The 20,951-nt window shown below is 42.7% G+C and overlaps 1 protein-coding gene across 3 annotated transcripts in view; it reads right to left on the bottom strand.

The window, feature by feature from the left end:
- Window positions 1-20,951, bottom strand: part of PPP1R18 (protein phosphatase 1 regulatory subunit 18) — a 42,307-nt gene that overhangs the window by 19,856 nt on the left and 1,500 nt on the right. For 2 of the 3 annotated variants that reach the window (XM_032210722.1, XM_032210724.1), the window contains one exon: window positions 17,924-19,596. In XM_032210722.1, coding sequence (XP_032066613.1) covers window positions 17,924-19,555 — 1,632 coding nt within the window. In that variant the 5' untranslated portion in view covers window positions 19,556-19,596. Of the gene's footprint in view, window positions 1-17,923; window positions 20,105-20,951 lie in introns of all 3 variants that reach the window. The other variant, XM_032210721.1, reaches the window with a different exon arrangement.

Raw genomic sequence — 20,951 nt, 5'->3', positions numbered from 1 at the left:
ATTGAAGGTTTTAATTCAGATTTGACTGTTTCATGTTTCTGCGACAGACTCCCTATAGGGGAGACAATCATCAGGGATATTTGTGAAGACGGGACCTCCCAAAAGCAGTGGCCACAATTGTATGAACAAAGCCCCTGGTTTTTAACGTTCTTTTGAAGAGCCTAGGTTCTTGTAATCAGGGAAAAAATTTTCAGCCTACATCAGTCATCATAATCAATCCACCTTAGGGTAAAAGTGATTTAGCTTTGCAAACAGATGAAAATCAAATAGAAATAATTGAAAACAAATTATTAATTATGTATAAAGAAGAAATGCCTGGAATGTGGTATCTTGCGCAGGCTATTTACAAAACTGCTGCTTACATGTCGGATTTATAAATTCTTCGGAAACTATTTTTCCAAGAAAAGAGCAAGCAAAAAGGCCCAGACTATGATCCATCACTTCAAATTGAGGTTAATCTGTTGGTCACTCACAGCCTCAGTTGGAGATTATCATTCTTTCCTCAGCATATCCCTTTCTGGATTGAACAGAACCAGCCCTAGTTTTATTTCATTTATGTCCTACGATTCTAACGAGTGTTCAAGGTGGATAACAAAATTTGACAAAAGAATATAGCACAGATTACAGTGAAATTAATACTAAAAAATTTAGCAACTCAACATCTGGTGAAAGACATCCATTTTCACACATAGAAAAAGGAGGTGAGCCGAATATATTGGGTGGTTGCTTAAAGGCATTTGGCATAGAGAGGTGAAGAGTGAAAAGAGGCCTTCTACTGTAACTGTGGCAACTCATACCTCAATACTGGTTAATGACTTCCTTTGGAAAAACACAGCAGGCAGCTTCTGCTAGAGGAAGCTTTCTTTCGCTTCTTCTAAATCAAGCTGTAATTTCCCCCCACTCAGGCAAGAACATATCTGGAGAAGCTGGGCTTTTCTGGTGTTGACTAGAATTAGTAGATTTAGATGAAGGAAGGTCTATGGAGATATTTCAATCATCCAGGTCACAGTTGTCCCAAAGGTGCTTTTTCAAGAATTTTTCCTTGAAGACCAATTGCTTCTCATCCAAGAAGCTTCTTCAGTTCTGAAGAATGGGAATGATAAGAATTGGATGAGAAGTCAGAACTGAAGAAGCTTCTTGGATGAGAAGCAAGACATCTTCAAGGAAAAACAAAATCCAATTGCCTCTTGAAAAACCATATTTGGGATGGATGAAGAAACTTCCCATTACAGCCTAATTGTGAGTACTATGAAGTCAGGCAAATGTTGGGCCTCTTACCTATTGGAGCATCTCATTTGACTAAAACCAGAAAGAATTTAGCAGATTTCTGCAATAAAGTTGAGCATTCAGGTCCCTTTGATTGTGTGTTCTCCATGTTAGGTTACAGTGCTTGACTTCACAAATTATGCTCAGCCACATTTGTTGAAGCAGCCTGGTTCATAACATAAGATTAAGATATTAACCATGATTTGCCAGTCAACATTATCTGTGTCACCCATTACTCTAAGCCACAAACCAAAAAGCAGCATTAAGCCATTTCATCATATGATAAGTGCCAATGGAACTCTGTGAGTGACACGAGTAGTCTCCAAATTAAATAAAATTTAACTACTTTGCAGACCAATTTTCTAGACATTGTAGAAATGTCTCGCTACAAGAATAATTGCCTGACTACTAAACATGGGTCTCAGTTTCATTGGTCTCCAGCACTGTTTTCCTTGATAGACCTGAATGGTCTCCCATGCCTTTACAGCTAAATTTTTATTTTAGAATAATCAAAAGTTTTTGCCTCACTAGTCTTAGTCTGAATCCAATTCGCCCAATATCTGTCATTTGGAAGCATCACAAAATAAATTAAAACATAGAAGGTTAACCTGTTTGCCAAATATTATCTTTACACTGGTTCTTTATCCTCATCCACCCAATTTTACTGATGGTTATAAAAGAGAAAGACAGGGGCTAAACTCTTATTTTTAGGAGGGGGAGGGCTTGACCTACTGTTCTGCACTATAGGGCCGAGGTGGCGCAATGGTTAAATGCAGCACTGCAGGCTACTTCAGCTGACTGCAGTTCTGCAGTTCGGCTGTTCAAATCTCACTGGCTCAGGGTTGACTCAGCCTTCCATCCTTCTGAGGTGGGTAAAATGAGGACCCGGATTGTTGTTGGGGGCAATATGCTGACTCTGTAAACCGCTTAGAGAGGGCTGAAAGCCCTATGAAGCGGTATATAAGTCTAACTGCTATTGCTATTGCACTGATGCCACTTAAACCTCATGTTTGTAAAGCTACCAAATATTATCTATATCTATCATCTATCCATCCATCCATCCATCCATCCATCCATCCATCCATCCATCTATCCTTGTTCTGTGTATATGAAATGATATACGATTATATTTATATATCAATAACTCCCTTTTTATTACCCTTAATTTGGGATAGATGGAACTGAGCGTTTACTAGCTGGATGCCCTTCCTGATGCCACACGGAGTTTGCAGTAAATATTTTTTTTCTTTGCACCCTAGGAGAGAAACACCTACCATTACCAAGGGTTGAACTCTCAATCTTCCAAGTGGGAGGCAAGTGTCTTTATCACTAAGCCACCACACCATTCATGATCATGTTTATATATCATATAGAATATATATGTAATATATGTTGATATCATATCATATATCAATGTGATATATGAAAGAGACTTCCTCTGTATTTACAAGGCATATTTGTACTGCACCCTAAAATAGTCAAAATCAAGATGGAGACGTTTGAAAGCTGTATTACTCTCTTGCAAAAAATAAATAAATGAAAAGGCTAATACAGGTTTCCTTGGCCATAAACTATCTTATTAAGGGCATAAAGAAAATCGCTCGTGCTTGCCCCATTACTGTATGTTGATCTGCAACCTATTAAAAGAAAGTTAATGGGTTGAGCTTTTCCAAGCTAAAAATTAAGTGTTGGAAAAAGCTTCCTTTTAGATTAAATCCTTGTTAGATTTCTACGTGTCAAGCAGCTGTGAAAAGCACATGCGTATGCCATAAAAGGTTTCCTTTCTTCTTTTCTTCTGCTAAAACCCTAGAAAATCTTTTGCAGTGAGGAATGGGAATGGCATCCAGAGGCAAAGAATAAAATTCCTCTAAAGCAAGTCCTTTGCAGATAAAAAAGATTGCAACAGTGAAAAAGTGAAAAGAACCAGGCCTCTGTTAGTAACAGTGAGGAATTCCATCCCGCCACAGGGTTGCCGTCACTCAAATGCCCTAATGGTCTCTCGGTGCTCACTCAGCAGCCACATGGCTAGTCAGAAGCTGGTAAGAAACAGGCCAAGGTAAGGATCAGCCAACATCTTAAGAACCAAGAAATTACAGAACAAAAAGGAGAATCCTCTCTTGGCAGAAGCTGCTATCCAGACAAAAAAGGAAGGAAAACTATCTTATCTGCCGAGGTCTTGGATGAATTCTCTGCCAACAGAAGGATTGTGCCAGAAAAAAAAGGAAATATTCAAACTGCATTGTGGTAAAGCTTAATACGTTCATTGGGGATAGTTATACCCCCACACCAATGCTTTCTGTCAAGATTGGATGTATGAATGGGTATAATGAGGGCAAAAAATAAGCCATAATTATAATATATATTATGCAAATAATAAGCTGTAACGGTTCCTTGAGAATAAATAATGCCAAGTTCAGTGAACATATCTACATGACCTACTAAGCCACTTAGAAGATTAATGGGGTTGCCTTGCCTCCAATCCTTTTCTCACAAGATCCTTTAATTGGAGTCTGTGATTTCTCCATCCCTAAGCATGGAGCAGCAGGATAGACAGCCACTTTAATAATACCCTGCAGATTTGTCATGTAAACATCTGGAGAATAACTAGATGGCAGCAAAGAGACCTCCTCCCAGCCACCTATTGATCAACTGGATTGTTGGAGTCCGGATCGATAGCCGTAGCCTAGCCTGTGAAGCAATTGCATAGACTGGATTGATTAGATACAAACAATGTATTCTTCCAGGCTAGAAGTATACGGGGCAAGTGCCTAGATTAGTGATGGCTAAACTTTCCCAGACCAAGTGCCCAAAGCGCGTGCTTGAACCCCATAAATGCAATTAGCAACCTAGAGGTGAGTTTCTAATTTTTTTACTACCACTTCGGGCATGCTCCTGCATGCGCTTGCACATGCACAGAAGCGACCAGGCGGGTGGGCGTAGCCTCCTGCTGCCGCTACTACCAGTTCGCTCGATCTGGGCCAAACCGGAAACAATCCACCTCTGGTGCATGCCCCCGTGCATGTGCCCTGCCCTTGCATGTGTGCATGTGCCCTGCCCCGTACATTGCCCCCTACATGCACCCCGCTCCCCCCTACATGCATATATGCCCCCCCCCACGGCATGTGCAGCTGAGACCCAAAGATTAGCTCCCTGGCGGGAGGCACACACATATATGCAGCAGAGCTGAACTGGGCTAATGGCTCGCATGGCCACAGAGGTGCCGCATGTCACCTATGGCACACGTGCTATAAATTTCCCATCACAGGTCTAGATTGTAATAAGCCATAATAAGACCTGCTTGTTATTTGCTTAGCATATGAACCCAACCACTGTGTTTTTCTTCCCTGGGGTGTAAATCTGTGGTTTATTCAAATCATTACACTACAGATAGTCCTCAACGTAAAACTACAATTGGGACCAGAATTTCCATTGCTAAACAAGGGGTTGTTGAATGAATCACCACCACATTTTATCTCCTTTTTGCCACCGTGGTTAATTAAGCAAACAATGCCGTTGTTAAGTGAATCGTGTAGTCATTAAGCAAATCTGGCTTCTAGACTTTGCTCCTGGGAAGTCAGCTGGCAAAGTCGCAAATGATGATCACATCACCCTGGGAAGCTGCAACTGTTGTGGATATATGCAGGTTGCCAAGCACCTGAATTTTGATCACATGACGCTGCAAGAGTCTTAAGGTGGAGGAACATCTATGCTTCATTTTTTTTCAGGGCTGTTGTAACTTTGAATGTCACTAAATGAATGGTTGTACATGGAGGACCGCCTGCCTATGGTTCCATTAAACAAAGGCAAAATTGCCTTTCTTGGGAATGCTATAATTGCACAGTCTTACACTAACCAGCATTAGGTAATCTTCAAAGTTCCTTCCAGCCTTCTGCGACAGGTATTGTGTGTGGACCCAGCTGGCTATAATCTAGTTATTAATCTATAGTTAAAACAAACCAACTAAATATGATGTGCTAATTTATCCCCTGAGAAATAAGCACTTGTAAGCTCAGAGGGACTCAGTACTGCAGCACTGTCAAACTCATGAGCCAGATGCATGACACACTGGCCACGCCCACACCTGGTTTAGGAAAGAGGAGGAAAGTTGCGATACGTCATGTGACGACACAAGTTTGACACCCCTGCAATACTGAATAGATCTGGTGAAGATTGAACAGTTTAGAACACATAAATTCCATAACGCTGTAATTAATAATGAGCTATAGACCTGGGATACCCAGAAAAAAATGAGCAGTTTATTTATATATTTTCTCTCTCTATATATATATATTCTCAATCTTACATGGGAAAGAACCCAGAAAAAAATGAGCAGTTTATATATATAAATGTATTATATATATGTGTGAATACATCAAAACCTGCATACCTGTACCCGTGAAAATCTACGAACACAGACACAGACACAGGAATTTAAAAGGCTACTATAGTACTGAGGGAATCAAGAAGACAGGTAGGTTGGTTCACCCACCATAAATTGAGACTACCAGATCTGAGCTACAGTAACTGAAATGATCATTAAAGATAAAGGTTCCCCTCGCACATATGTGCTAGTCGTGCCTGACTCTAAGGGGTGGTGTTCATCTCTGTTTCTAAGCCGATAGCCAGTGCTATCTGATGACAATTCGGTGGTCATGTGGCCAGCATGACTAAATGCCAAAGGTGCACGGAATGCTGTTATCTTCCCACCAAAGTGGTCCCTATTTTTCTACTTGAATTTTTTACGTACTTTCGAACTGTTATGTTGACAGAAGCTGGGGCAAGTAACAAGAGCTCACTCCGTTACACGGTGCTAGGGATTCGAACTGCTGAACTGCCAACCTTTCTGATTGACAAGCTCAGTGTCTTAGCCGCTGAGTTCCCTAAATGATCATTAGATGGCAGGAAATAGTTAAGACATTTCTGTAACACTTTCCTATCACCTGGTGGTTGTCTGGATTTTTACAGGCCATTCTAATAAGTGCTGCATGAATGTATATTACCAAATCACTGGTACAGACAGGTACTGCCTTAGGCACAAAGCCAGTTGGATGACGTTGGACCAACCACATTGTCTCAGCTCTTTGAAAATGTTGAAGGAAAGTCCCTGCACACACTGACTTGAAGGCATCAAAACAGGGAAGATGCAGTGCATCCTGGTTTTATCGTCTCCGGCCATCTGTTCAATTCAGCTGAGGAGAGAAGACACCCTCCCCTTCTCCCCCCTCCAAATACACAACTGCCAGGTAAATTAATGAAAGTAAAAATAATATGTAAAGTACACTATTCAGTTTGCCCCTTGAGATGAAAGTGGTTCTGGATTTGGAAAGTATTAAAATTGCCTGCAGGTGTTTCAGATGCTAATGATGCATACATGGAACAGCTGCTTTCTCCCCACTACAATGTCTTGATGCAAGTTCTTGCATTAGGTTATCCTACTTGAGGCCCAGAATTACAGTATTTGGGACCTGACACCAAACACAAAGTGTGCAAAGCTCTTTTGTATGGTTGATTCCCTCCTTCGTTGCCCTGCAGTTGAGGAATGACCCAAGGCCTTCTCAGGTGTGAAGGCAACCATATCTCCAGTTCCTTCCTTCCTTCCTTCCTTCCTTCCTTCCTTCCTTCCTTCCTTCCTTCCTTCCTTCCTTCCTCAGCAAGTAGCTCAACTAGCTGCTATGATATAAAAGACTTCCAACATTCCACTTTCGTTGTTCTTCTTTAAATGATCCACACCCTGAAGTGGAGTTGCCATTTCCAACAGTTCCATGGCAATTCTGCCTATGTGAGCTTATATCCTTCGGCCAGGTCTGACTCATAACTCTATACTTGTTTTAATCTAGCAGAAGTGCTCCTCAGAGAGAAGAACAAAAATGACCAGCTGCTGCTTAGGAAGATTTATGCTAACTAAGAAGCCTCCTGAGATCCTCCTAGGGCACTCAATGTCTTCTTCATGTGTTTTCCATCTTTGCTAAACACACTGGCCTGACTCCCCACCCCCACCCCTAGCCCCCCAGCACATGAGCTGATCAGGTCCTCTGACAATCCTTTTGAATGTTGTCTTTCATGATTGGGGTTTTCGGCCCAAGCCAGAAGTCAGAGCCCATGAATTTCCGTAGCTTTGCTTGCTCAAAAGAGGAAGAAGAAGGCCAACAGGCAAAGAGTTGCATTCAGCTGATGTCAGCTGGCTTTGCTTCCTCTGAGAGGTTGTTGTGTCAGCTCTGGACACCAGCCAGGCAGTGACAGCTCACGCCAATGAAATGCAGCCTGGAGGCAGGAGGGGGAAATCCAGTGAAGGCTGGCTGCTTTGGGCAAGCAGTTAGATAAAAGGGCTATTTGTGAAGGGAGAAAGGAAAAAGAATCTTAAGAGGGAATTAAAAGGCTGGAATTTTCCTAAGGGATGCCACAAAAGAGACTGGACAGAATAAGACAAGTCAGGGAGAGACAGAAAAGGGCAAGGGTGGGGCAGGACGAAGATCCAAAATTAGGCTCTTCTGTTTCCCTTTAATGGTTACTCAAGAGCAGATGTTAATGGGGCCTATCATGCCTGATTTTCTGACTTTTGTTTCGTTACTGTTATTATGCAAATCACTGCAGCTGTTAAGTGAATCACATGGTCATTAAATGAATCCAACTTATCCCATTGACTTTGTTTGTCGGAAGCCAGTTGGGAAAGTCACAAGTAGCGACTCTGGAATGCAAAACACGATTTGGAGGAATGCTGCCTCTGGATGGCTTGCCGGATATTCAAAATCTAGCCTCTATTCAGACAGCAGTCCCCCTACGGATCACAGTGTGAAAACCCTTTTTGTTTGGTTTTATAATACTGGAATACAGTATTTAACTATGGAATGCATACAGGTAGTCCTCAGCTTATAACCACAATTAGGGCAAGAGTTTTCATTGCTTATTTAAAGTTGTTAAGCCTTAATCAGCTGTGTTTGGGTTCTCAAAAATCCTGTCAATCTTTGCGGGGAAAACTCTTGCTTCCTTGTTGTTGTTAGTGGCAAATTTGTGTCCGACCAATCGTGATCCCATGGTCAACGTTCCTCTACCTTTCCTGTCCTCTACCATCCTCTGGAGTCTATTTAAGCTCATGCTGACTGCTTCGGTGACTCCATCCAGCCACCTCATTCTCTGTTGTCTCCTTCTTTTGCCCTCAATCTTCCCCAGCATTAGGCTCTTCTCCAGTGAGTCCTTCTGTCTCATTAAGTGGCCAAAGTATTTGAGTTTCATCTTCAGGATCTGGCCTTCTAAAGAGCAGTCAGGGTTGATCCCCTCTAGGACTGACCGGTTTGATCACCTTGCAGTCCAAGGGACTCTTGGTTCCTATGATGGATATTATTTTCAGAGACAAGTAGACTGAATGTTCTATTAAAGGGAAGAGGTTGTCTCAGGCATTAATACAATAGCTTTTTTCCTCTGTTCCAGGGGTGGGCAATTATTTTTCCCAACATGGGAAACTAGGACTGTCATGGAGGACCATACCAATAGGGCTGTGAAGATGTGTGATCACACACAAATACACACACACACACACTTTTCAAAAAAAAAATATTGTAATCATCTTTAAAAATAAAAGCAATCCACATGAACTAGATAGGGATGGCCAAAGGGCTGAATGTGGCCCAGGGGTTGTAAAATGCCTAAGTCTGCTTTATTCGTTCTGTTGGAGAACAGAGCTATGCTTTTTTGGCTAGAAAAGAGCTATGTTTTTATGGCTAGAGATTCACTCAGGACAATGTAATGCTCAGGCTGTCATTGGCTGGAAGAGATGGAGGCAAGAGAGCTATGGATACTACCTTGAAAAACTAATGAAAAGCAATAATTCATAGTAAGGTCGAATGGCTTGTACATTTTTTTTAAGTGTATGTGATGAAGCAGGAAGCCCCTTTTCATTCACGCCTGAAGCAGAAAAAGGCCTTGGGTAGATTCTGAGTTCTAAATGTAGAAATTAAAATATTGCATGATAATAAAATTAGAGAAAGCTTTTATCTATACAAGAATCAGTTGATACAGAGTAGGCAAACTATAAGCATGAAGCAGATTTTACCTACCAGTAGAGAATTGAGGCCTTTTTTCAGCTCATCTTCCAAAGCTGCTAGGCTGACTTAATCAATCATAATAGGTATGTTAGAATCTCATTATGGGGAATGCTCTAAATCAGAGTGTGTCCAATCTTGGCAACTTTAAAACCTGTGGACTTCAAAATTCACAAATTCCCAGCCAGCCATGCTTCTAATACACAAGTCCCTTTGATGTAAAGATGAAAGAGAAGGAATATGAAAAAGCTTGATTGGCAAAAGGAAGACGAGATCAAGAGTCTATGCCAGTGGTTCTCAACCTCATTCATTAAATCCAGTGCTTTAAATCTTGGAGTTACGTCTTGGGGGTCCATAGCCACAAAAGGCATTTAAAGAAGGTCTGTAGTGTCAAAAAGAGGGCTGTGAAAATATCTACAGACCAGTGGTGGGATTCAAAATTTTTACTACCTGTTCTGTGGGTGTGGCTTGGTGGGTGTGGTGTGGCTGGGTGGGCGTGGTTTGGTGGCAGGGGAAAGATACTGTAAAATCTCCATTCCCACCCCACTGCAGCGGAAGGTTACTGCAAAATCCCCATTCCCTCCAGATCAGCTGGGACTTGGGAGATAGAGAATAGATGGGGGCGGGGCCTGTCAGAAGTGGTATTTATTGGTTCTCTGAACTACTCGAAATTTCCGCTACCGGTTCTCCAGAACTGGTCAGAACCTGCTGAATTCCACCTCTGATACAGACCCCTCATATCCTAGTCATAAACTGTTTCAACTTCTACCCTCACAACGACGCTACAGGGCACTGCACACCAAAACAACTAGACACAAGGACAGTTTTTCCCCAAATGCCATTGTTCTGCTTAACAACTAATCCCCACAACACTGTCAAATAATTTACTAAGAATGTATTACTATTATTCTTCTTTCTTTCCTAGTACCTCTCTCTTTCCTAGTACCTCTTTCTTCCCACATGACTGTAACCATGTTGCTTGTATCTTTAAAATTTATATTGTTTTATTTTGTTTCCTAGTAAAATTTGATTGCTTATTAGTAACTTATGACTATCACTAGGTGTTGTATCTTATGATTCTTGACGAATGTATCTTGTCTTTTTATGTACACTGAGAGCATATGCGCCAAAGACAAATTTCTTGTGTGTCTAATCACACTTACAATACAATACAATAGCAGAGTTGGAAGGGACCTTGGAGGTCTTCTAGTCCAACCCTCTGCCTAGGCAGGAAACCCTATACCATTTCAGACAGCTGGCTATCCAACATCTTCTTAAAGACTTCCACTGTTGGGGCATTCACAACTTCTGGAGGCAAGCTGTGCCACTGATTAATTGTTCTAACTGTCAGGAAATTTCTCCTCAGTTCTAAGTTGCTTTTCTCCTTGATTAGTTTCCACCCATCGCTTCTTGTTCTACCCTCAGGTGCCTTGGAGAATAGTTTGACTCCCTCTTCTTTGTGGCAACCCCTGAGATATTGGAACACTGCTATCATGGCTCCCCTAGTCCTTCTTTCTATTAAACTAGACATACCCAGTTCCTGCAACTGTTCTTCATATGTTGGCCAATAAAGAATTCTATTCTATTCTATTCTATTCTATTCTATTCTATTCTATTCTACTGAAGAAAAATGTTGAGAACCACTGGTCTATGTAATGGCTGGTAACTCAAAAGAATAGAATAAAGCCACCAACTCAATTCCTCCTTTTTCTTTTTTATGAATTTGTTTTTCTTGAACCTACAGGAATTAATTCTATCCAGGAGACTTCACCCATTATGCAGAAGCAATCCCAGGAATGCACTTAGCAGAGAGTTAAAAGGTTTCTATGCCCAACATAGAGCAGTGGTAATCTGCCCCTCAGCTCTGCTACTCATGCAGCAAATGAAGAGGGAGTTTCCATGTTCAAAACCTGATGGTCTGTTACAGGAAGCCAAAATCTGCCGGGAACCCTGAATGTGTACATTGCCTCAAACCAATCTCATGAGCAACTCGGTTCTCCACTGCCAACAGTGAAGCTGTAAGCAGAGGAACCTTCTTTTCATTTGCATGCTCAGAATAATGAGAACTGAACATAAGACCTGAACAGGAGTGAGTGAACAGGTCAATTCCAACTGCATGATAAAGACAGGTAGTCCTCAACTTACAACCACAATTCAATTTGCTAAGCGAGACAGTTAAGTGAGCTTTGCCCCATTTTACGAGGCTTTCTTGCCGGAGTTGTTAAGCCAATCACTGCAGTTGTTAAATTAGCAACACAGTTGTGGAGTGAATCTGGCTTCCAGATTCACAACACTGAAACTGTCATAAATATGAACCAGTTGCCAAGCATCCGAATGGTTGTAAATCATGGATTAGAATTAATCCATTTGAACTCAAGAGTTTGTGGCAGCTAGCTCTGACAGTAGAGGTTGATCCTTGAAGCAACATGATGTCCCCCTTTAAAGAGTAAGAGATAATCTAACTTTCATTTTGCCCACAACTGTTAACTACTGTTTTTTTTCTCATTTCTATGTTCTGTGATCTAAAATCCGAGAATGAACTTATTTCTTTCCTGAAAGAGCAATTGCGTCACAAGTCCACTACATGCAAATATATATATATATATATATATATATATATATATATATATATATATATATATATATATATAAAGCAAAAAAATACCCCACCTTCATCCATCATAGAGAGACCAGTGAGGACAGCATCATATAAATTTTCTTCCTTCAGGTATCAATTACCCGAATTCTCAGGAATGAGATCCGAAAACCTCACAGCTCCGCGACCCAAAGGAATTGCATTCTCTAATGTCCTTTCCAATGGGTCCATGTTTTTTTCCCTTGACTAGCAATTACTTTTTACCTTTCTTTAATAAAGCTTAATCTGAAGGTACAAACAGTTGATCATTCTTATGCCTTTGCTATGAAAACATTCATTGCTGACTCTTGCAAGCAAAGCTGCAGTTAGAGAACTGGAGCAGGATTATCTCTCCATCCTCTGTTGATTGACACTGACTGGAAATCCCAAGGTCCCAAAAATGTGCTTGATTGTCAAGTTCTGACACCCTCAGTTACATCAGCAGTGGAATTTTACCCGCTGCTACTGTTTCTGTTCTTACACCTTTGTACCTGTTGCAGCAAGTTAAACAAAAAGATTTGGCTGGTTGAATTTCTCCTTCAATGTGATTATGAATTGCAGAATTGTACTGCTTCTTTACATATGATTTATGATGTAAAGAACGAAGGATTAAAATGTATTCATGGTAGTGAAGAATTTTCAGAAAACACAGATCTGGCAGCTGTCTCTGGAATGTGAGTCTCCGAATTTCTTCAAACAAAGATTAGCTGGAATTCAGAGAATCCTGCCTGCAAATATGCAATACTTTTCTATAGGCTGATATGAGGAAAAACAATGTTATGGTTTTCTTTTCTCCTTCTTCTGATTGTGTGCAGGACCCTATCTCTGCAACAGTTTGGAAATGATTGCATGTGAGACTGAGATGCATTTGGGATATTCAGAGCCTTACCAGTAGCTGTGGTCTTAGCAAAGAGATTTTTGTTCTGACATATCAATCTCTATCACCAATATATGACCATTCCCAAGCTGATTTTTACATATCAAAGACAATGGCAACTTATGCTTTTCTAGCGAATCTGCAGCCCTACTTGGCCATAGCATTAGCGACAAGTGTAACCCTATTTTTAATTTATTAATAAACTTTTATCTAACCATCTGAAACCAGCCAAACTCTAGGCAGTGTTAGAGGGTTTAACAAGATACAAATCCAACATTAATTTATGATTAGACTGATTATAGGGCATCAAATTGGCTTCAACTCCTAACAGCCACATTTTCTGTACAATGATCCATCCCTCACCTGGTGCTTCGGATCTTCCAACATTAATGAAAGTATGACACTAAAAATGATTAAATAGAGAGGTGATGGCTTCAAGAAATTGAGCCCCAGCCTTGAGGGGGAAGTGGGAGAGAAGAAAGAGTGGCTGGGAAAGTAGAATATCTGAAAAGAAGACTCAGAATAGCCCTTGTTGTCTTTAGAAGGTTCTGAAAAGGCTTTCAAAATTCTTTTAATATAGCCTGCAACAATAAAGGAGAATTTTTGGAATCTTGCTGGTACTTGTTGCTTGATTTGGCCTTCCTCAAAGGGATGATAGATATCATGATTTGTCAATCCTCCCAAAGGCCCTCTGGAAGGGCCACATTTTCATCATCTTCTGGACGGCTTATGAGGGTGGGAACCATATGGTTCCAGGAAACAAGCTCTTCCAGAACGGCCACGAATAGAGTATGTGCACCACTGGACTCTTATTTCCATTCTTCCTACTAGGAGGACCATCAGAAGGTACTTCCCAGTTATTTGGGTAGGAAAGGAGAAAACTGTTGTGGAAAGCTGATGTAGGTGACCAGGCTGAGCCTGAGGGAACAGTCAAACATGTCATCCATCTCAAGTACCTTTGTGTCCACAAGTGATCTAAATCCAGCCCACTTTGAATGCCATTGACTCTTATCTACCACCAACTTTGACTATTAGTGGTTCAGATTGTTGTAGAGAATTGTAGCATACAGTAAACCTATATCTATTCATCCAAATGGCCTGGACTTCTGATTTCCTGTGCTTGACAGGTGGTCTCCAAGATACTCAAGACCCTGAGCCATTAGCCTGGGATATGCCTAATTGTACTCCTTAAAAATGACCATTCTCCCTCACCACTTCTCTGTCTTCTAAATACAACACCCAAAGTTCCTTTTGAAAAGTCAAGTATCTTAAAATCCATTTACATCTATTCGCTGAATGCAATATAATATGCAGAATCCCATGTTCCAGCAGTAATTAATTACCAGAAGAAGGGCTCTCCTTAATAAGTGATAATGAAAACCTGACAAAAGATCTGCGTAAAGGGCTATATTTAGTTAAATTGTTAGCTAGTTACTCCAGGCACCCCACCTCCTTTTCATTCACTAATCAGAATGGATATTATACGTGGCTTATAAATGCAAAGTTTCCTTTGGGTCCTACTTGATTCCATGACTTCATCAGTACGTGTATCAGTGGTGGTTTCCTACCGGTTTGGACCAGTTCAGGTCCGAACCGATAGTAGCTTGGTGGCCTGGGTTGCTGGAACTGGCAGAGACCCAGGCCTGCCACGTCCCCTAACTGGTTTTCCTGGCCGCCATCTTGTTTTCTGCTTCTGTGCATGCGCAGAGCAATTTTAGTTGTTCTGTGCATGTGCGTGCAGAACATCCCTGAGTGAACCGGCAGTAGTCTCTGCCAGAACCCACCCGTGACATGTATGCCATTTTCTTGGCCATGAAATTGGAAGGACTGAGAAGAAACCCCGTTCATAAGCATAAGGGGGAGGGAAAGAGATTCACAATAAGGGGCTAGAAAATTTGCAAAGCCAGCTGCAGGGGGAAAATAGTCTCCAGAGATCCCTTCAATTGCTAATGATTTAACTAAATAACTTTCTTATGATGGACGAGGGGAAAACAGGCTTCCTCTATTCTGCTTGTGACCCGAGACCATGGGGTAGACTTGTTAGGGTGAAAAGGCTTTTGTGGAGGAGGACTTAAGACTTCTGTGGAAATGTGTGTGCAAACAGTACCACGATGTTCTCAAGGCCAGCCTGACCACCAACCTGTTTCACACACACTGAACTTTGGGCAGCAAGTTCTGGATCCTCAGGCTCAAGTTTGTTGAGTTGATACTCAAGGAAGAGGACAAGCGGATATGCTTGGTCCTAAGTTGCCAAACATGACACTTTAGCAGAAATGTCACATTATCCCCCCCCCCCAAAAAAAAGAGATTTGTCTCTTCTGTACAAGGAACGGAGGGAAACCAGACTTGGATGAAAATTGAGGAAACCTTTTTGTTGATGCTAATATAATCTCCAGCTAATTAAGAGGGTGTCCAGTTATGACTGATCTTCACTCCACCAAATAAGTTTTGCAGATAGGGAGAACAAATGACCCAGACATCCCTTTGTCTCTCAAAGTCACAATGGAACCTCAACATGAGAATGCTTTTCCCATCTTAAGTTCTACCTGGAAGTCTCAAAGTGGATCTTATTCCACTAAAAAGTAAATGCATGGCTGCTGCTACAGACATTCCTTGGCTCACTGCTCTGACCAGGTCTCCTCCTGTCGTTATATCGCTTACTCTAGAGACCTCTTTACATTCTCTGCTCATTTGGCTTTTTATATACTTCTCCTTTGCCAGCCTCACACCTCAATCAATCTTCTTACTAAATGGTCCAATTGGCACCTACACATGTTTCCTGCCGTTCCACTTTCATTTGGGGGGAGGTGGGGGGAAGGAAAATTGGTAACAGGCCCACTTCATACATCAGCCTAAAAATACACACACCCGATCTGCACATATACGCTTTGAGGAAGAAAACCACATGCTCGATAGTGAATTGTGTCTTGGAACTTTCACAATCATTTTAAAGCAGCATTGCGCTCTTAAATGGGAGAACCGGCAGATAGAAAGTAATGGTACGCAGGTGTTTAATTCTTCTGCTCATGTTTTTACCATATTGTCCTCTGAAATTTGAGAAAGTTTCTAAGCAAGCACTTAGAAAGCAGGTGATGAAGGAAAGCAAAGTTAAGGGGAGACACTGTTTAGGGGAAGTCAAATCACTCTTCTTCACCATTTCTTTATCCTGGCAGCAGGGTTTCTAGTCTTCAGTCTCCACCACCATGCTTGGCTCTAAGCAGAAGATGTGAAAATCGGTGCTCAAGTGTCATATTTAGCTGAAAAAAGTATTTGAGCTTCAAAAAACTCTTTGACATGGTCTTTGGGGAAACGCAAACTTTTCATTTCTATCCTATCATTTTATACAAATACATGCGGACGTGCTAAGGTGTATGTTGCTCAGAAAAAAATGGTGGTGGTTGACTGCCATTATGTGAATCATGGTATTCCCACTATTGTATGATTTTGTTACTATAATTTATAATTAACTAATAATGTTACATTGTTAGTTTCTTCATGTGCCATGAACCACTGTGAATCTATATGGATTTGGTAGCACACATACGCCATAAACAAAAGGATCGGAGAATGGATGCTAAAGTTCAGTAAAGTGCTTAATGTCTCATTCCATAATAGGAACGAATGACTTTTTAGCAGGAACTGCTTTCAAGAGGTTACAGGCAACACCTGGTGAAATTTCAGACGAACAGGCGGTGGCATAGTAACTACAACCATTATATTGATCACCCTTTGAAGTAAGCGAAGATTTGTATTCTGGAAGTGTGCTTGGAAAATACAGTCAACACAACAAAGGAGCTGGGCTATAGTTGGCACTCCTGAGGTCTGTCTATAAATGTCACATATGTCTAAAGGATATTAAAAATTGGCCTGCTAAACTAATTTGCAAATGAACAAAACAATTCTACCTGCCTGTATTAATTATTTCCTTTTGCTTAGGCATCGTACAAACCCTGAAACGTGCAAGGGCAGCTCCAAAGAATATTTTGCAGCTTGCACAAAAACATCCCTATCAAGAATGATGGTTTAAGCCTCAAATCCAGCATGTTTTGTTTTTTTAAATCGTATATTAGGAAACCTTAATGCATTTCGCAGGATGTAGCTGTCTTCCTCTGAGCATTGCTGACAACTCAAGGTAAGGGGGAAATTACAAGGCAGAACCGTGTGGAAGAGATAAACACAGAGCAACTGGGGACAATATTGCACCAGGGGAAGAAAAGGACAGCATGACTGGATGAAGAATTAATCATTCATGGAATTTTGGGACGGTGGGGCTGGTTTCCTTGTATGGCTCCTTCCATCTTTGTTCTTAGTGTGGAAAGCTCATTCAAAGAAAACAGCAGCTTCACACAATCCTTGAAGAGGTGGGTCTCCAAGACTTCAATTTGGAGGCAACCTCACTGACCTCTGCTGAACAAGTGATCAGAGGTACTGGAGATTAATTGTTTTACTGTGTGAGGCGGGGTGTGAAATTGCTCTGTATCCCAAGGACCTTTCAACAGACAAAAAAATATATTGCGCTATTGTAGTTAGCATAAAAGGAAAGGTTAGTATTACAACTACATTGTCAATGGAAAGTCAGGAACCCAAGGCTAAATCACTGAGTTGGAGACAGGGATTTAAAGCCTTGTGGGTCCTGAACTTGTGTGCCAACCAAGAACAAATTCAATTTTCTTTGCTTTGTTTGCTCATCTGAAAAAAGGGGAGGAATTAGGGATCTGCTTTACAGAAGCCAAAGTTTTGTATTACATGAAAAATATCAAGTTCTAATAAAGGAAAAGAGTAGTTTGGTTACCAGCTTTGAATCGAATCCCTGCATCCTTCATCAACAAGAATTTCTAGAAATTGAATTGTTCCAGAAATATTCACTTTCTGAGGTAAATGTCTCCAATAGTGTCAGAGGAATAAAGGAACAAGAATGCAGGAAAAGGTAATAGTGATCACGGGGGGGGGGGGGTGATGGGCGTAACAAGTGAAAGAGTAAAACCAAGCACTTGAAAAAGTTGTGGCCACCCAAAGACCTTAGAACGAGACAAATGCAAAAGTGCAGATGTTTACGAAATGCAAACAGCTGCAAAGCTGACCTTCGGGAAGGCTTGGAGGATCACCTACCTTTTTCCGATGTCGGTCGTTCTTTGCAAGACATGATCTCTGCAGGGAGAGGTAGCCTCCAATCACCTGGATCTCCTCCACTGTGGGGTAACGCTTCTTCATGGGCATCGTGGCCATTGGCGGAGAGCTCTCGATGCCGTTCTCCACAGCCGTGACAGGTGACACAGGGGCCTTCCGAGGATTGATTGTGATGGTGTTGCCACTGCGACGCTGCATGGCTGGATGCGGGGATGAGCCCCGGGCCAGGCTTCCCATCCTGACGTCCTCCTTAACTTTGCTGTTGCTGCTGCGTCGCATGGCCTCGGCCTCAGACAGCGGCTCCTCAACAGCGTCCGGGAGAAGTTGTTCACAGCTGGGTGAAGAGCAGGAAGTGGGGACTGGGGGCTTGGCTGAAGGAGGAGAAGGACTGGCTTCCTGCTTGGGTTCTGGGGGAGGGGAAGCTGAAGCCCTCAGTGGCACTACCATGAAGGAGTTCCTGGAGTGGAGGCGCAGGTTGGCCAAGGCTTTGCCCTGGATATCGTCCTCAGCTGAGGGGCATTCCACTGCCGCCTCCATATCACTGGTCTCCATCCTGGGCCCTCTGTCTGGGGACACAGCCTCCCTTCCCCACCTTTTCCCAGTGGGTGAGCGCCTTGGGGGACTATCTGGCCAGCCCTCCCCACTGCTTGATTTAGCTTCAAATTGGCTTCGATAAGATGCCACAGTGCAAGGGCCTGGGGGTGTCAGTCCCGGGAGGTCACAGGGAGGACTGGGGAGGCGATTGACACAGGGCAGCCGGGCCAGGATGGGGTCTGCCGGAGAATGGACTAGCTTCCTTCCTCCAAAGCTGCTGCTTTCAGTTAAATTCTCAGTGCTGAGGGACTTCACCGGGGGCGATGGCATCACCATCCCTCCACCGTCCTCTTGGCTGAACCGGCTAAGCAGTTTGCTCACCCGCCCTTGGCGCTGCTCGGGCAGCGATGCCCGATGCTCAGCTCGGCCCACGGCGTTGAGATCCTCCACGCTGCGGCTCAAAGCCGACTTGACGATGAAGACCTCCCCTGCACGGATCTCAGTCACGCTGCCCCCACGGCGGGCCAGCAGCTCATTGAGGGACTCCATGCTGCCAGATTTGGCTTCTGCCGAGTGGCGGTCGCTAGCCAGCTGTGCTGGTGGCGCCCCATGGGCTGTTTCAATGATAATGACATTGTCTGCCCGCAGGGTCCGGACGCCTGGAATCTGCCCACACAGATCCACTATTTGCTTGGCTTTGGTGTTCGCAAGTTCATTTTCCGGAGGGCCAGACTCATGATGATGGCGGCGCTTCTCCAGTTGAATGAAAGGATTTTGGTGGACTGGACCAATCTTCTCCTGTAGCACAGAACTCTCTGGCTCCCCCTCTTGGTAGGATGATGTTGCAGCAGGCGTGGAGGATGGGCCACTCTCAGTTTCCCCTGGTCCGCTTGGTTCAGAAAAAGAAGTGCTTGAACCTTGCTTGGCCCGGCGTCGTTCAATGATTTCCCGTTTCCAAGCTGGCATCTTAGCCATGCGGTCTTGTTGCTCCTGTTCCCGCCGCCGCGTCTCCTCTTCCTCCTTTCGCCGACGCTCCAGTAACTGGAGTTTCCATTCTGGCAGTGGAGGAGTTGAAGACATTTTTGCTGGAGGTATGAGATAGCAGGAAACAGGAGGGAAATCTAGGGGGTGGGGGAAAGGAGTGAAAAAAAAAGGAAAAGAAAAGATTTGGTGGGATGTTCAGGGAGTGAGAAGGAAGGGAAAACAGAGACAGGAAAGTGGGCTTGACAGAGCAATTTAATGAACACGAAAAGCAAGACAAAAACAAAAGTGGCAAGGAAAAAAATGGAATGAAAGAGGGAGTAATGAAAGAGAAAAAAGAGGATCTGGAACAGGCTTGGAAATGAGTAGAAAGGGTTTAGAGAAATGGGCAACGGTTGGAAAGGAGAAGACAGACAGTATTAGAGTAACAGAAAATGGAGGCTCAGAAATAGAAAAATGATCAGAGGAAAATGGTAGGAAGTGACAGATGGAGGTGGAATGAGGGAGAACTGGATTGGAAAAGGAGAAGGAAAGGTGGGAGAGTACGGGGAATACATTCAGAAGAAAGAAAAGGGGAAAGAGTAGCTTGAAGGATCAGGAAGAGGAAGATGATCTGTCAGAAGATATTGCAAAATTAAGTCCCTTTAGCTATGAGAAAGGGGGGAGAAAGAGACAGAGAGAGGGGGGAGGGAGAGAGAGAGAGAAAGAGATAAAAGGCTTCCTTCAGGCTCAACCTTTGATGTTTTTCCTCCTCCCTCCTCCCTCTCCTCATCCACTCACTCTTTCCAACTCATGTCACACACACTGTCCCTGGTGTGTTGGGGAGGTGACAGTTCTACACGGAGGCTCCTTACACAAGGAATCCAGGCATCCTTGCAAGTCAAAGATTAGGTTTGTTTACAAGATTTGACACAACCCCCCCCCCAATCTTGATGGCCAGTGCAAGGGCAGTTAAAGGGTGGAAGAGCATGAAAAAGGAGAAGAGGAACTACAGGGGATTTTAAAAAAAACCAGCTTCCATGTGTTCTTGTGTTACTATCGGGTGTTCTAATCTAACCTTTCTTAATGGCTGTTAATAAAAAAAAAAGAAGGCAAGGACATAGTTATGCCTGAGTAAGCAATCTAGATTTTTTTTTTAAAAAGCCTTGTGCAGTGATATGAAAGAGGCAAGGGACATGACAATGGGGCAGGTTTATTTACAGGGCAGTTTTATGCCATCCACTCAGAAAATAAGCCTGGAGTAAGAATTACTCACGGGCAAGGGGGCGTACAGGATTGCAGCGGGAGCATAGGCTTTTCACCCCAGAGAGGGAATCTAATTGCAAACAAAGGTGATCCAGGAGGAATAGAGTGGATTTCCCTCCTCGTGGTCTGTTTAAGTAAAATTGGCGCTTCAGACACAAATGTTTGCACAGATCTCTAGAGTGATAGCAGACATGTCTTTAGTCTGAAACATTACACTGGGAGGTGGTTTCGAGAACCCCTAACTGGCAAA

Source organism: Thamnophis elegans, chromosome 2 (genome assembly GCF_009769535.1).
Source record: "Thamnophis elegans isolate rThaEle1 chromosome 2, rThaEle1.pri, whole genome shotgun sequence".
Taxonomy (NCBI): Eukaryota; Metazoa; Chordata; class Lepidosauria; order Squamata; family Colubridae; genus Thamnophis; species Thamnophis elegans.
The sequence above is the reverse complement of the archived record's forward strand: the minus strand, read 5'-3'. Positions and strand labels throughout refer to the sequence as shown.